This window comes from Styela clava, chromosome 1 (assembly GCF_964204865.1).
Source record: "Styela clava chromosome 1, kaStyClav1.hap1.2, whole genome shotgun sequence".
Lineage (NCBI taxonomy): Eukaryota > Metazoa > Chordata > Ascidiacea > Stolidobranchia > Styelidae > Styela > Styela clava.
Genome location: NC_135250.1, coordinates 17,646,232 through 17,662,084, shown reverse-complemented (window position 1 = coordinate 17,662,084; position 15,853 = coordinate 17,646,232). Strand labels below are relative to the sequence as shown.

Here is a 15,853-nt window from a genome sequence, read left to right as displayed (position 1 = left end):
ATATGCCATCCAAAAATTACGTCACCGCGACGTCACCATCACGTCATAGGCTTACAAAAGTATAATTACGATCGCCCGAAATGGCATCTGCGCCGCCGATAACGAGTCACTAACGCCGATGATCTCTCTCCGATCGTGTTCGTTGTGACGAGAAAACGAGAGAAATAGCTTGCTCGATCTCGGGTGATCGTTTGCGCGTTTTGGACGACCATCCGCATACTTTGGTGGGTCTTATTACGCCACTGTGACGTCGAAATGACGTAATTTTTCGGCGACGTAGTCAGGTGGGGGTTAGGATTAACATATGCAAAAATTGTTGAGCCAGGCCAACTAGAAGTGCATGTGGTACTAAACTATACCAGACCCCTAGAAGTGGATGTGGTACTAAACTATACCAGACCCCAAAAATCGTGGTACAGTGGTATGGCAGTATGGTGAAATTATTCAGTTATTCTGAACAGTCAAGCCTCGATTATTTAGTCATACACTTCTGCACTTGTCTGCTTGTACTACTGCTGTACCCTGTACGGTGACATGAGTACTGGAGTAATAGTGCTCCAATACTGCAATACCAAACTATTGAGAGAAAGCCAAAAAGTGCTTTACTATTCTTGTACCAACTTTCAGACTTTGTGGACCACCTTGAAAACTTGGAATGTAACCGTAGTGATTCAGTCTTGCAGTCTCGTCAAAGACTTGAGAAAGTCAAAAAGTGCATTACGATCCTAGTACTGTAGTACCGGTACCTGCGGTACTTTTGCAGTTTTGTGGGCCATTGCGAAAACTTAAACATTTGACCCAAGTCATTCAATCTTGTTAAGAAGTGAGAGAGAGGTAATGAGTTATTTTCCGAATATATCAAAAAATGTAAAATTACAATAAATGGAAAAGAACAATTATAGAATATAATCGGGAGGTGGCGGGCAAGACTGCAAGGTCAACTATGTCGACTGACCCCTGTGAAGTATGGTTAGATCAGTCTTACAGTGATTTAATAACTGTTACCTTGTACTAGTCATCCAAACCTTTTTAATATAATTTATTTACAACATTTGTATTTTATTTCAGTGTCTTTATGCAAGTTAATCGTAGTCAATTATTTTATTTTCCCCAAAACATGAAGGACGTAATGAAAAGAAGAATTTCAAGTATTTGGGGAGTTTGTCGACATATATTCAGATGGGGATGGATTCCGCTTATAGTAATGCTTGGATTAAATTATGGAGCAGATCCTGGAATGGCTGAACCATCTTTTATGGCATTGTTTTGGGGATGAAGGACAATCTTATTGAAAAAAACAATTTTCCAATACAAAGCTCTTCATGGAACATGTTTTGGGGCCTTAATGGACAATGCTATATTTCTGTTTGAAATTATTTATCCACTTTTCAATGTTATGTTTTGTTTGTGATTAATTATGGTGAATGACTCCTCTTCTATTAACGCTTTTGGGGTCGAGACATTATATACGATGTTATAAGCAATTATATGGAGAAAACTATTGAGAAGTGATCAATTAGTTTAGTTTAGTTGATCAATTAGTACTAGTTTTTACCATCCTTCGCACAGTTTTCATTCTAACCCTTGATTTATCCTTTAGTGACTCACTTGATATTTCCCTCAGTTACACCATATTAGTGATCAGCTGATAGAAAACACAAGTCATCTCTACTTTTTTTTTGAATGCGATTACACTACAATGTATTATATTATTGGTAATGTAATTACATAAGCTGAAGATATATCCGATGGTGACACAAAATGAGAATTCATTCTGAATGCTTTCCTCTAACTTGAAAGTTGGTCCACATTAAGCTAGGACTATGTCTATATAGCAGGTCTACGACTGCGTTTTCCACCCAAAAAGAAAAACACTTTTTTCTATACTTTAATTTAGCAAATTATGGCATGGATCTGATCTTAACTCTGTAGCCCCCGGGAAGGGAGCAGACCTCGCATTATAGTGGCACATATTTCTTGTTGAAATTTGATAAATGTAATATGAATCTCGTCCACTTTTGTACCACTTGCACTATTCCAATGGATTATTCGCAGAAAGTATAAAATAAAGTAATTATCACAAAATGCATCCTAAGATATCATTTCTATTATCTTTTTATCAACTTATTTGTAAAAATCGCAGTTTGTCTTGAGGGAAGTTGACTAATCATTCAATGAGCAAATTCCCCCTTACTCCTTGTTGTTTTTAAATCTGACCATTGAGAAAGATATTCAGACAGAAGCGATAATATCAAATTTTCAACATTGGTTCAGTCAATTTATGTGAACATACGGTAACAGCTGTGGATCCCTGAATTTTACATTTTAAAATTTTGTCTACTCATCTTATGCTCAGAAGCAGATCTACAATACTGATGTAGAGAGAACAGTATATTCTAAGCTCAATAGCGATGCGAAAACTCCATCTGTTGACTTAGCCATTTCTTTTCCCAGTCGAGGGTTGAAAAATGTTGAATGCAGTCATAGATTTGAAAAAGCAAATAGTGTTTTGTCACTAATGAAAATTTTGAACATTGACCCTGATTTAAGAAATTTGACTTCAGTTTCCAAATTTATACCACAAATGTTATAAACAGCAAAGATGCCCCAACCTTTCATTGCACAACCCCATGTGAAATGCATAATAACAAAGGCCACAGACTAGCTTGGTTTTTGACCTGAAATATTTGCATTTGTGTAATATTTAGATCTGCATCAATAAATTATTTTGTATGGAGTAATGTGTGGTCAATATTCACTTATTTACTTTTTGAATTGATTGTTCCAGTAAAGTAATTAGCTTGATTAGCACCATTGGACATCTTCGGTTTAAATTTCTGGGAAAATTTCAACATGGGTCTTTCTAAAGAAGAGGTATGCATATTGCAACTAATTTTTCTTGTTATACGTTAGCCCAGGGGTTCTCAACCTTTTTCTTGTTAGGTACCCCTGAGTCCGGAAACAATCAACCCGAACCCCCCTAATCAGACACTAAACAAAGTTGTGATATATTGACTAACAATTTGCTGCAACAACAATTTATTGCAAAGCCCTGTATTACACATTGTTGCGTCACAACAGCGCAAGATTAAGGAAAATATACGCTGAGTTTCAATCAGCCAGCATTCTTAGGTGGTAAATGAGTAAATAATATTAAAAATAGCAACAAATGAAAACTCAACTGCCATTCAAGTATCCCTGGGGGGTTCGCGAACCCCAGGTTGAGAACTCCTGCATTAGTCGATTAGTATATTGTGCTGAATATATCTTATCAATATTTTGCAAATTAACAACAACAATTAAGCAACAACAAGGTACAGTTATAGTCGAATTAGTAAAGAACACATTTGCCTATTAGTTAACCTTTTTTGAAACCCTGGATTTGCCAGGTATATGGTTTCTGTGTATTGAAATAACACAATATGCGTGAACAATGAAGACAACCATCTAAAACTGAGCAAACATGATCCACTAAATGCATCTTATACCCAAATTTAATTTTCATGGCAAACACATAAAAAATAACACTTTTCAATATGTTTAATAGTCGCTCAATAATATCTGCACCAAGTTGAAAAAATAACTCTGCTATATCTAAAGTAAATGCAAAATATACAAGAGTTGTTGACTCTTAATTGGAAAAAAACTCGGTGAATTATTCCATAGTCGGAATCTAATTCGTTGCTAAAAGCCATAACCATTGATTGTTGAAGCAAGTTTCGTTTTGCTTGTGATTTCACAAGATTTGAATTGGGGGCTCTGGCATAAGAATACCCAGGGGTCTTAGGAACAGGGTGTTTAAGTCTTAGCTGAGGGTGTGTGAAATATCGAGCTTTGTCCCAATACAACTTTCCATGATTTGTTAATTCAAGAGAAAAACAGTTTGTGAATATCATTGTAGTAACAGTTGATGCATCATGCTACGCTTTTCAAATTTGCTTTACATTGCTTATTTCATGTTGGTGGGCATAATTCAATGAAGGGTATTAGTGTGTCATGCGAGTAGATTGCTTACTCTGTCATCTCAAGGTGATTTATGTTACTGCTGTCCAGGTAAGGTTTCCTTCACCATCCCAGTCTACCCATTTTGAAAGATTACTTGGCTATCCAATTTATGCCTGAATTTGATCAGAGGCCTAGGTTTCGTATGTACAACTTAGCCATCTTATGGGATTGCCTCTTACCTGTAAGAGATATAAAAACACACTGAGTTCGAGACTTGGGTTTAGGTACATGTGCTCTCAGTGACAGGGATCTGCATAAGTTCAAATCTTCATCAAGTTTTTAAATTCCTGCACTAAACATTAATAGGAATCAATTTGTTTTGATAGAGAATTCTCTCCTGCTCAGAGGCCTATTGATGGCTCTGTCAGCTTAGCTATTTTTTCGGTCATAAACCCTCACTGTACACGAAATCAGGGATAAAGTGAATGAAATTGAACATACATCAGAACTTGGGTACATAATCGACAGCTTATAGACAAACAATATGAAATAGCATTATGATTTATCTTATAATTCCGTCACTGGTAATGCTATCCTTTTTATTGCTACAGATGCAACAAGTGGTGAAAAATTTAATGTTTGGAAACGATGTTGTCAAAAAATCTGAATATCTAGAGAAAATAGACTCAATTATAACTGTTATGGAAGATCCAGGTAATATAAATTAGATACTTAATTTGCCTACTGGTCCCTATCTCTCTATCACCTAAAAATATCTTTGGTGAACACGTTGAATTATCCGAGTGTGTTGCCATTCACTTTAAATTTTTACTAAATTCTGTTCGGATATGAGCATTCTCAAATCATTGGTGACTTATATTGCAACCTTGGGTGTCTCTGCTTGACTTGTTATCTCTAAAAATGGGAATTTTCATCCACTATAAGGTATAGCCTATATTATCTAGACAGGGAATTGCCAAATAAACTTTCACGTTCCCGTTGTCATGAACACCTAAACTGAATAATTGACTATGGCTATAACAATTCTGCCAAGCTGTTTTGTAATATGAAGTATCACAGGAAATCTAAATTGTCTAAATGCAAAGGAAAAAACATTGAAATCAGGTGTAAATTGTATAAAAATTTATTCCTTCCAAAAAATTTCAGATTCCATTTCCCTATAAACACATCCTATTCAATTTTACCAAACCGAAAATTTAAGTGAATTAAAAAATGAATTTAGTTATTGAATCAAAAAGTATCATACGCGTGCCTCGAAAGTAAGTATACACTTTTAAATTTGATTTGCTTTTTAGGTACGCATTATAGAGCGTTCATTTCTTCAGAAACCACGGTATGGATAAATAGTAAAATTTTGGTATTGTTTGCATTTTTTTTATTAACCCACAGAATGACAAGAAGATAAAACTAAAAATGAGGTGCAAAATTGCTGTTTGGCACGAAGCTTATGAATCAGTAGGGCAAAATCAGCACATCTTCAACAGAAAATTTGAAATTAATTTAGCTCTGAATGTTTTCCACAGAGCATCGCTCCTTGGTCTTCCTTATCTTTATGCATCAACTACAGATCCAGTTTTCATAATTTTTCGATGAATTGCATAAACTGTTCGTTGTGTAGGAGCCAAATAAATTTCAAATTCTCCGTTAAAGAGGCGCTGAGTTTGCCTTGTTGATTTATATGATTCTTGCCAAACAGCAATTTTGCACCTCTTCTTTGGTTTAATCGTCTTGTCATTCTGTGGGTTGATGAAAAATGCAAACAATACCTAAATTTTACTACTTATCCATACTATGTTTTCTAAAGTAATGATCGCTCTATGATGAATACGTGAAAAGGAAATCGAGATTGAAAGTGCATTCTCACTTTTGAGACACCATGTATGTTGTTCAGTCCCAATATTTACATTTCACTTTATCAATACAGGTTGTCCTGCGCCAGTCATAAATATTGTTGTGCATGCTCTGGCTTCTGGTCTAAACTACTACCAATGTACTGTGGTTCAGCGTAAGGTTCTTGATGTTCTTCGAACCATGTTGAAACTGTTTCCTACTGCGGCAAATACAGCAATTACTCAATCATTGGATAAAATAGCTCAGTATCAATTGAACAATACCACACCAAGGTTTGTTGTATTTCAATTAGTTATTACAAATATCTATAACAGGGATGGTGAACCCCTGACCCGTGGGTCACAAGGTGACCCCCCGCGTTTTATCCGTGACCCGCCAAGGCACGAATAAAATAGAAATAAATGCTAACATAGATGTCAGTGATAACAAATGATAAAACAGGCCTTAAATTGATCTAACAATAACTGAACTATTGTCATGTACCGTCAGGTCTACGATCGCTCATATTCAAATTGTTAATTTGGTAATGGTAATTTTCAAAACCCCCAATGTTGGTCGCATGTCTGCTGTGTACCGTTATACATCTATTGGCTCTGGCATCGTTTATGACATAACAATGCAATTGATCTGTTCATTTCTCGCAACGTCTTGTCTCTTTAGGAAGTGCATCTGCAGACAGTTTTAGGGGTTATACGAAAACTAGATGCTACTTTGTATTTTATTAGTTTCTTGCCTACAATGCTGTTGAGAAAACAAAATCTTTCGGACTTGAAATAAAAACCTAGATAACTGAAATAACAATGGGGCAGTGTAAAAGTGCCCTAATGTGGTTGAAAGCTGATCGAAAAATATAACACTATCAGAGTGGAATTCCCTTCAAACTCTTGGGAACCGTAAAATAATGTGCCGCATCATCCTAAACGTTTTTGGTAATTCATATGCGTGTTTTCGTATTCTAATTTCATAAAACCGAGTGCCATAAAAAATTCCTGATGGAAGTGCTGCATAGGTAAAGCACAAAACGATACCGACACCAACAGATGCTTGTAAGATTTCAGAAGTTTCTTATAGATTCAAGCATTGATTAGATATCTGTGACTCTCTTCTGTTCCGCGATAAAAGTATAATTTATGACCCATTCATTGAAAAAGGTTCGCCATCCCTGATCTATGACATCATCAGTGAATTTGTTTAAGAAAAATGATTACAAATAAATTATTCAATTTTATTAACAATATTTTAAAAAAGTACTGGTTATCAGAAATGGGCATTTTCGATGTTGGAGTGATCTTTCTGTTGCTGTTCACAAATTGTATTGTTTTTTTTTAGTGAGGTTGATTTTTTATTATAACTTTAATCTATCAACTTTCTTTTTATGGTGGAATACTATTAATATAAATATAGTTGGCTCATTCTTTCTTGATCAATCTAAATTACCCATCCTCACTTTTGAATTTTTTTATTTCAATAGTCGCAGTGAGTCTGCCCGTGCTCTGCTTGCATTGTCGTGGTCTTGTCTTTTGGCTGAAGTTTCGTTTGTTGGCAAAGAGACTGGAGAATTTATTCTGAGCTCCAAAAATGATGCATGGTGTCAACTTGTCAATGTACAAGCATCATTACATTATGGTGCATGCGCTGCTGGGTATCGACCTATAAAACAAAGTGCTTTCAGAAAGTTGAAAAAAGTATGGAAAATGGTAAGAACAATTGAATCAAATTGAAATGTCTAGTTCAGTGTGTCATTATGAGCATTTGGCAAAAAGGTAATTAACTTGATAGGTAATTTTGATCTGGTATTAGGGTTCTTTGTGGTTTATAGTAGACAATTCAAAATGATTCAAATGAATAATTGTTATATTGGTAATTACCAAAAGGGGCTAAGGCATCTGGTCAAAGAGCCTCCCGCACCAAAGCCAGTGAGGCATAAATCAATAACAATGTAAAGAAAGAAAGTGTCGGTGTTGCCAGTGATCAACAATAACTTAAAATAAAATATTACACCAACAACATGTTGTCATTTATTCATTTTGAACAAAAATATATATATTTGTAGCTTAATGCTTTTATTACATTCTTTTATTCAACAGATTGGAAAAAAAGCACCAGATGTTTACATTGATTGCTTAAAAAAGGGATCACCGTCAATTCCTTGCTGTGGATTGCTTGGCGCGATTGCATCATATGACCCAAGCGCAATTCAAAAAAGAAAAACAGACTTTCTGGATCTTTTTGTGAAATTAATAATAATGAGCAAGACCAAACCATTGAAGTCTGTCCTGGTATGTTATTTCATGTATAATATGTTTTTAATGATGTTTTTCACCAAGAAGTTGACAGACTTTGGCCCAATTAAAGATATTAAATATATGATGGTACCAGCCAACGTTCCACCTGTATTGCTTAGTGCATATTCTTGAATATAATACAATTTTCGATTTGGTCATTTTACACCTTCAACCAGAAATATCTTCATTCATATCTATCATAAATTCATATCTATCTATCATTTTTAGTGATATTTTACAGATGTAATCAGAGGTGTTATCTTATGTACCGTAAGTTTTGCGTTAGCTTATTAATGAGTAGGCTATATCTAGAATAAGGCTATTCCAATATTCAGCTATACAAGCTAAAAGAATATCGCATTTAAATGATATCTAGAAATTTTCAAGATTAATCCTAAAATGTTTCAGTTACAAGGATTTGCTTATACATTTTTGTAAGATATTTTAAAACATGCCATTCAATTAATTTAATATTTACTGCATTTATATTTTTTCAAATTGTACATTGTACTCTACTCTATCAAGAAAATAACCTTTTTTTTCGACTTACAGGATTCATGCGGTCCTGCATTGAAGTTTGTCACTCACGATGATTTCAATTCATTTTTGTTCCCAGCTATTCAGAAAGCAACACTTAGAAGTCCTGAAAATGTTTTACAAAGTAAGATTAATTTTTGAGGTGAAAATGACGGCTAACAATTATTAGGAGCATTTTTTCCAATCTGCATTATTTCCAACACATGACGTAAAATTTATCGGCCAGGTGGTGATAAGGTCCTTCCAACAAACTACTCTTCTGACACCACAGTATGCTTATTATTTTACTTGCCATTTTAGCTGTCAGCAGTGTTCTCTCTCAAATGTCAATTGATTTAAGTCAACATGCAATGGACATTAGCAAATGTCTAACTGCCCAATTGATATCGAAGAATGATAAGATACGAGAGGAGACTGTGGAAGTGGTCCATGCTATGGCAAAACAGATAAGTGATGCAGGCATTATGCAAGATGTGGTAAAGCTCTTTTTTGGAGTTTTGAAAGGTAATAAACATATGGAGTTGGTGATTGGATTTTTTAAATGATTTATTTTGTTATATACCAAGTTTGGCGCTCCAGAAGTATGTGTACCAATATGGAGGTATCGTTACTAATTTTGTTTGCCTACTTCACACCAAGTTGTGTTAAGGGATGAAAGCCTATGGTCAGGGGATATATTCACTTGGCTAACACAAACAGTCCCCGAACTCATATTAGAACTAAAATAAGGAAAATTGGAATAAAATTATGGCCTAATCCTAACCTAGTACACAGGCTCGCAAGGATTTTCAAAAGTGGGGTTTCAAAATCGGAACTACCCATTACCATTTGTAATAGTCACCGATATTACGCCCTCGTTAAAAGAGGCGCCTTTTCAAGGTATATTGATTTTTCTGTAGCCTGAAATATTCAATCCATGACAACTATGAGATTCTAAAATGTCCTTATATTTATATATTAATTTAATTGTGTCCAACGTAACTCGAGGTTGCGTTTTCTTACATCAAAATAGGTAAACATGTTTACCCTATATTACCACGACGATCTGTGGACATAAAAATATGAGATAAACTGCCTGATGTATTTAATTTTAATATATATTTTTGCGAACTTGCGATCTCGTAATCGCTGTTAGAAAAATCTCAATATCTGATATAAAATCCTGTAAAGTACAATTTTTCTTCATACAATGAAAATATATATAAAGTATATCAGTAAATCAAAAATACATATTCATTGCCTCGAAACCCACGGGAAACAGTTGCCGCGATTACGCCACTTATGAAAAGGGCCGACTTTTTCAACGAATAATGATTTTTCTGTTGTGCAAAGTATTCAATCCATGACCAATACAGGCATATTTAAAATGTCTTGCTTTATTAATTGTCTTCAATTCATCCTGCAGTTGCGTCGTCGAAACAAAAGCATTACCTCTCTAAAATACCACGGCAATCAGCGGACACAAAAATGTATGGTAAACTGCCCGATTATATATTGTTTTGATCCGCATTTTTGCTATTTTGAAAATTCGACAAATTTGAGATGTACTTGTAACACTGACTCCGCCCAATCGCAATGCTGCCACTCCGATCATTTTTTAGATAAAATCTTTCGAAAAATTTGTAAATCTGCTGTATGATCTCACGGAGTAAAATTTATTTCATTACAAATTACAATAAAATTTGATTGAATATACTTTAGATTAATTATCTTATATATCATCACAACCCGGAAAAAAGTCGCCTTGCCAACCTTGTATAATGTTAACACGAAAATTTTTGACGGCAATTTAAAGTAACGGATGAAAAGGCAAATCCCATCCACAGTTAACTGTGTTTTGATTTGACTGACGATATGTTTCTGAACGCGGACCCAAGATAATGTGTGCGGTGTCATTACAATAAAATTGATTGAATATATTTTAGATTAATTATCTTATATATATCCTCAACCTGGGAAAAATCAGGTTGCCAACCTTGTATAATGTTAACACGAAAATTTTCGACGGTAATTCAAATTAATGAATAAAAAGTCCAATCTCGGCCATAATTAACTGCGTTCCCGTTTTAAGGACGATATGTTCCTCATTACTACCCAAGAAAGACCATAGGTACACGAAATTTCGGGATTTCCAATGCCTAGAAAAGCGTTTTTAACTGTCGCGGGCCTCAACAAAATTTTTATTGTTCACGGTTTTATTTCAGTTTTTTATATTGCCGCTTTTCAATCAAAACATTTGCGTCGCCGGTTTACTCCTTCATTTGTCTTCAGCATCTCTCCGCCGAAGTACGTATAATAACTTTTGACGGATTCACAATTTCGTGCGACTGTGGGAGTACATAAATAAAATAATTATCATCAATATTGTGGCACAAATTTGTGATTTAGAGAGAATAAACACCAACGTAAAGGCGTTTACGGCCTTTCACGCATTCACACATTCATGAGATTTCACACGGTATTGGCGACTTTTTCAGTTTTCAGAATATGCCCCTGGTTGCACCACTGCTGGTACACATACTACGGGAGTACCCCAAGCTTTGCATTGGAAATTTTTAAATTTAAAGAGCATATTCCAAGATTGGCATTGAAAAATATTAGATGAAATTTAAAAAATGTTGTAATTTTTAAATATCTTGATTTTTTAATTTTGTGAACTCAATTCGTTCAAATATGCTATACAATTATTTTGCAAATCAGATCGGTATTTAAAATTGAAACCTGTAATAAACCATGAAATTTAGACTTTCATTTCAAGGTAAATTGGCGATTGCTGGCCAGAAGGTAGATGTTTTGGAATCAATTGGTAAATTGAGTTGTTGTCCAGTTAGTAAGGGAGAATCAACTAATGTTTTACTGGCAACTGTCTCTGACAACTTCCAAACATTTATGCTGCAGGTAAGTGTGGAAGATTCATTAAACAAAAAAAATATATTACAGCAAAAGCTGGCTATACAGATGACCACTATCTGTGTTGCAGAGATCTGGCATACCGAGTTGTTTTTACTACTTGAGTCCCCCGATACTCATGCTGGTTGTTATTTAGAAATTCATATACAGTAATTCAGAAAGTGTGGATTTTTATATGGATATTATTTGATAAATGCTAATGTATGAATTCATCTGAATATATTTTGGAAAGTTAGATAGTACTGAATTTCAAATTTAAGTTGCTAATTTCTTAACTGTATATTTGACAATATGTTGTTGTTAATTTCTTTAAAGGAAAACTATGAGGGAGCTCTCGTCAAAGCCCTTTCATGCATGTCAGCATGGTGTGGGAAGTTATCGACTGATATTCCAAAATCTCTTATTGAGATGTTCAAGAAGGGTCCTACTTTAAAAGCATCAACCGCTGCAGTGAGATGTGCTTATATAGAATGCATGATATGTTCCTTCACCAGAGATACATTAAGCCAGGTATATTGTATTTTCAGTATTTTATAATAACTGCCGTATCTTCCAGCTAATAAGTTTATCTGACGACTATCTTGGTTGCTTGCTGCTCTCTTTTTGAAGTACTGATATTGGCCATCATTAGGGCCCCATCGCAATTAGGATTCATGCTACGTTACGATTGTCACTTAGTTTAAAAAAAGGCAAATAATTGACATGAATAGATGCTGTGATTGGTGTCGGAAACATTATAAAATATATCATCCCAGAGATGATTATGCTTGAGCAGGATTACCAAAAAATAAGCTGAGCCCAGAAAAAACAAAATAGGCCTAGTTACACAACAAGACAACCCCTGAAAATCAGGTCAAAATATTTGTTCTGGGTTCCAGCCTACTTTCTTGGCGAGTTTGGATACCTTGCAATCCGTCTTGTTCTAATTATGCTAAAAAGGCAATGACATAATCTCCAATTGAACTGATTATGTATAATAAACTATGCTTTTTTTACAGGCTAATGAGTTTAGTGCATCTCTTTTAGCAACTGTTGAAAAAGCGAGTGGACAAGCTATGCAAATCCCAATAGTATCTGAAGCATTATCCGCCTCTCATTTGATCGCTAAAATATCTGCTATCGAACATAAGATTGGTATGTAGGCTACATGTATTCGCAGTAATTTATACCTGATTAAAATTGTGTTAGTGTTTATCTCTGAATAAAAATAGGATAGTATATTCATTTTTGAAAAGTGAAAATGCGCTAGGATGACATACAATTTCATATTCGGTTATTCGTCAAGTTTGATACATGACAGTTACCCAGGTACAAAGATATGAAGCAAGGATGGTGTCGCAATCAATCAACGATAACATATAGTCTATAAATCCATAAATACCCAGCATTTATATGGACACTATGTAATACAGAATTTTCTTGCACCATGCTAAACTGATGTATGGTTTTTGGTTTCTGCTGAAGCCAAAGGCCTCCATACACTAATCAATTTCGAATGTGGTACTAATTACATTTCACATAATAGAAGTATTATATAGAATACATGTAGATGTACTATATAGAATGAGATTATACTCTTTCGTTTCCAGAAAATTCTTTTTTTTTCCTTCCCCTCATTCAAGCATTCTTGTGTGATAATCACTTAAATATTCAGCAGTACAAGAAATGTGGAATGAAGGATAGGCAATTCGTCATACAACCGTAAATTTATTTAGATCACTATACCAAATTGGACTCAACTTGGCTCAAGTTGAAAACCTATGTTAATAATTTATTTTGCAGTCGAATCCAAATTATCTTCGTTCTGGAACGTTGTATTGGATTCACAAAAATCAATTTTCACCTCTGATAAATTTCTACAGCAAGCTTCTGATACCAGTCTGATTAGGCTAATTTTATTCTCCGAAACCTTATTCTTGGAACAAATGGCACGGTTAGATGATGACGTGACAAGGTACATTCCAATATTACCTATGTCTCTAAATTACATTCAAACTAATTTTTAGACTAACCTTCTTTCTTTCCTTTTAGATATCAGTAAATAGAAGACTAAATCACTAGAATTGTATTTAAATAAACAGGGTAAAAATTTTAAAGTGGGGCTTTTTGTAATGCCCGCGGGTGACTTATTGAACAAAATAGTTGTTGCTCGTTATTTTATTTATTGATTTATATATTCTTTTTAGGATATATGCCTCAGCCATTGTGAAGTTGCTGCTTCATAAAGACTGGAAGATTCGTAGTTGTGCACAAAGAACTGTTAAAAAGCTTTTAAGTAGCCTTTCAGGTGAAGTGATTGTTTATCATTCTTATGTCAGTCACAGTTGCGTTGATTTTTGAACCACTCAGATTTTTTTGATTTTTACATATTGATACCAATTGCGAGATTTTCATGTTAGTTGGAGTGATATTTATTTTGCTGATGGCGTGGTGCATACAACTTTATAATTTATTCAACTGCAATTTTTTTTCAGGCGACAACTTGTGCATGGTTATGCTTGCGGGATTCAGTTCTATTTTACGTCCAACTAAAGTAATTGATTTAGAGTCACTTGACGATACTGCTGAAATTCTAAAAACGTACATCCATCCTAAAAGATTTGAAATGGCATTGAAAAGTATTTTGAATATTCCTGGTATTGATTCTGACAAAGGGAAAGCAACTTTGATAGCTTTGGAGATATTACTGGATTGTCATCACCCTTGCATTCGTGAGTTTTCAGATTGGAGATTTTCATATTGAAATGATTATTATTTTAAGATAAATTTAAATAAAAATATATCGTTGGAAAAATAGTTAATAATGCTATTCTGGTTTTATTTTTTTATAAGTCTTGAACAACGACTAACATATGCATTTAGATTTGTGCTAATGACGAGACTTTCCATCACTATACAGTAGAGACAAGTTTTTTGGTGAGGGTTGGTTTCACCTGGTCACTCTGAAAAAGGCACTTATACACATCCTTTGATCTTGGATATATAGTGTTCATGTCTTCAAGTGGACCATATTGTTTGTGTTTCTTTATATCCTACATTATACATTTTATTGCTCTCTCCCATTGTACGTTTATCATCCTAATATGTTTTAGAAGATCACTCGTCTAACGATGGGCTTTATTAACATAAATTTAAAGTAGATTTTTCATGTCATACTGAACTTCCTCCAACATTCTAATTCATGCATTTGAACATTATTATTCTGCAAAACTTAATATCTGACACAAATTGAGGCGTGACATTTTAACAGAGATGTCTTATATTGCTTTACTTCCATAGCATGCGGGAAAGTCTAATTGTAATTGTAACTAACCACACCTCTACTTTCTAGGGTATATAAACTTTATCTTCCAGCGTTGTGAACTTGTGAGACATTCTCATGTGTGGTCGATTGGAATAACACATCTCATTTTTCTCTTTCATCATAATATCCTCGCACTTGTTTGCTTTATTTGCTATTCAGAATCTGTTAATGAAGACATGTTGACTGACTTTTTGTATCAAGCAAATTTGGATGCTGCTGAATTTATTGCCAATAACATTGATATTATTATGAAGGAATACGCTACAACAACAACTCATTCACAGGTTTTATCATGTTTCGTTAATTTTTTGTTGCGGGTTTAACACTTGTTGATAAAATTGATAAATATGCCACAATTGATAGTTGATCGCATATATATGTTGTATCCCTTGGTCAAGTCAAATTAATTTGATAAATCATGTAAAAACAGAATTTGGAAGTATATTTCTTAAATGCCAAAATTCATAAATTTTACCTAAGTTCACTATATCGTATATGATTATTCTTGAATGCGTTACAAACTTTTAATTCAGTGGCCATCCATAGCTTTCATATTGTAGAACAGAACATTACTGAATCTCAATGCATTGTGGCATGAAAATTATCATCTTTCCGTTAAGCTTTTGGTATATCTTCAAAGTCTATTTCCTATTTTTTTCGTGTAATACAGTCCAGCTTGAAAGTGCTTTCGGATTTAACTCGTATCGCACCGCATACAATTATGCCAGAGTTACTGAAGTATGCTACTCCTATATTACAAGATCCAACCTTATTGCAAATAACTAGGAATGAATACGGAATCATGAATACTCCAGAAGGAGAACTCTGGAATAAATCAATCATTGACAGGTTTGTGTGAAAGATCATCTCAACTTATATGCAGCATGTAATGAGTTGAAACGGTGTTGCTGCTCGATAACCAGTTTTTTCAATATACTTGAAAAATAAATTGCTGATTGCTGACTGATAGACTATGCTGAACCAAAAATATTCCTGTTTT

At 34.3% G+C, this 15,853-nt stretch overlaps 1 protein-coding gene across 1 annotated transcript in view; it reads left to right on the top strand.

Moving 5' to 3' along the window:
* Positions 1–1,274: 1,274 nt before the first annotated feature.
* LOC120348380 (stalled ribosome sensor GCN1-like) overlaps positions 1,275–15,853 on the top strand; it is a 43,202-nt gene continuing 28,623 nt past the window's right edge. Inside the window, exons 1-15 of the mRNA XM_039418494.2 lie at positions 1,275–2,874; positions 4,557–4,659; positions 5,891–6,089; positions 7,289–7,514; positions 7,905–8,096; positions 8,655–8,763; positions 8,940–9,143; positions 11,398–11,537; positions 11,865–12,059; positions 12,548–12,683; positions 13,332–13,503; positions 13,736–13,836; positions 14,024–14,260; positions 15,013–15,137; positions 15,524–15,702. Of these exons, the coding sequence (XP_039274428.2) occupies positions 2,854–2,874; positions 4,557–4,659; positions 5,891–6,089; positions 7,289–7,514; positions 7,905–8,096; positions 8,655–8,763; positions 8,940–9,143; positions 11,398–11,537; positions 11,865–12,059; positions 12,548–12,683; positions 13,332–13,503; positions 13,736–13,836; positions 14,024–14,260; positions 15,013–15,137; positions 15,524–15,702 (2,339 nt within the window). The 5' untranslated portion in view covers positions 1,275–2,853. The remainder of the gene's footprint in view (positions 2,875–4,556; positions 4,660–5,890; positions 6,090–7,288; positions 7,515–7,904; positions 8,097–8,654; positions 8,764–8,939; positions 9,144–11,397; positions 11,538–11,864; positions 12,060–12,547; positions 12,684–13,331; positions 13,504–13,735; positions 13,837–14,023; positions 14,261–15,012; positions 15,138–15,523; positions 15,703–15,853) is intronic.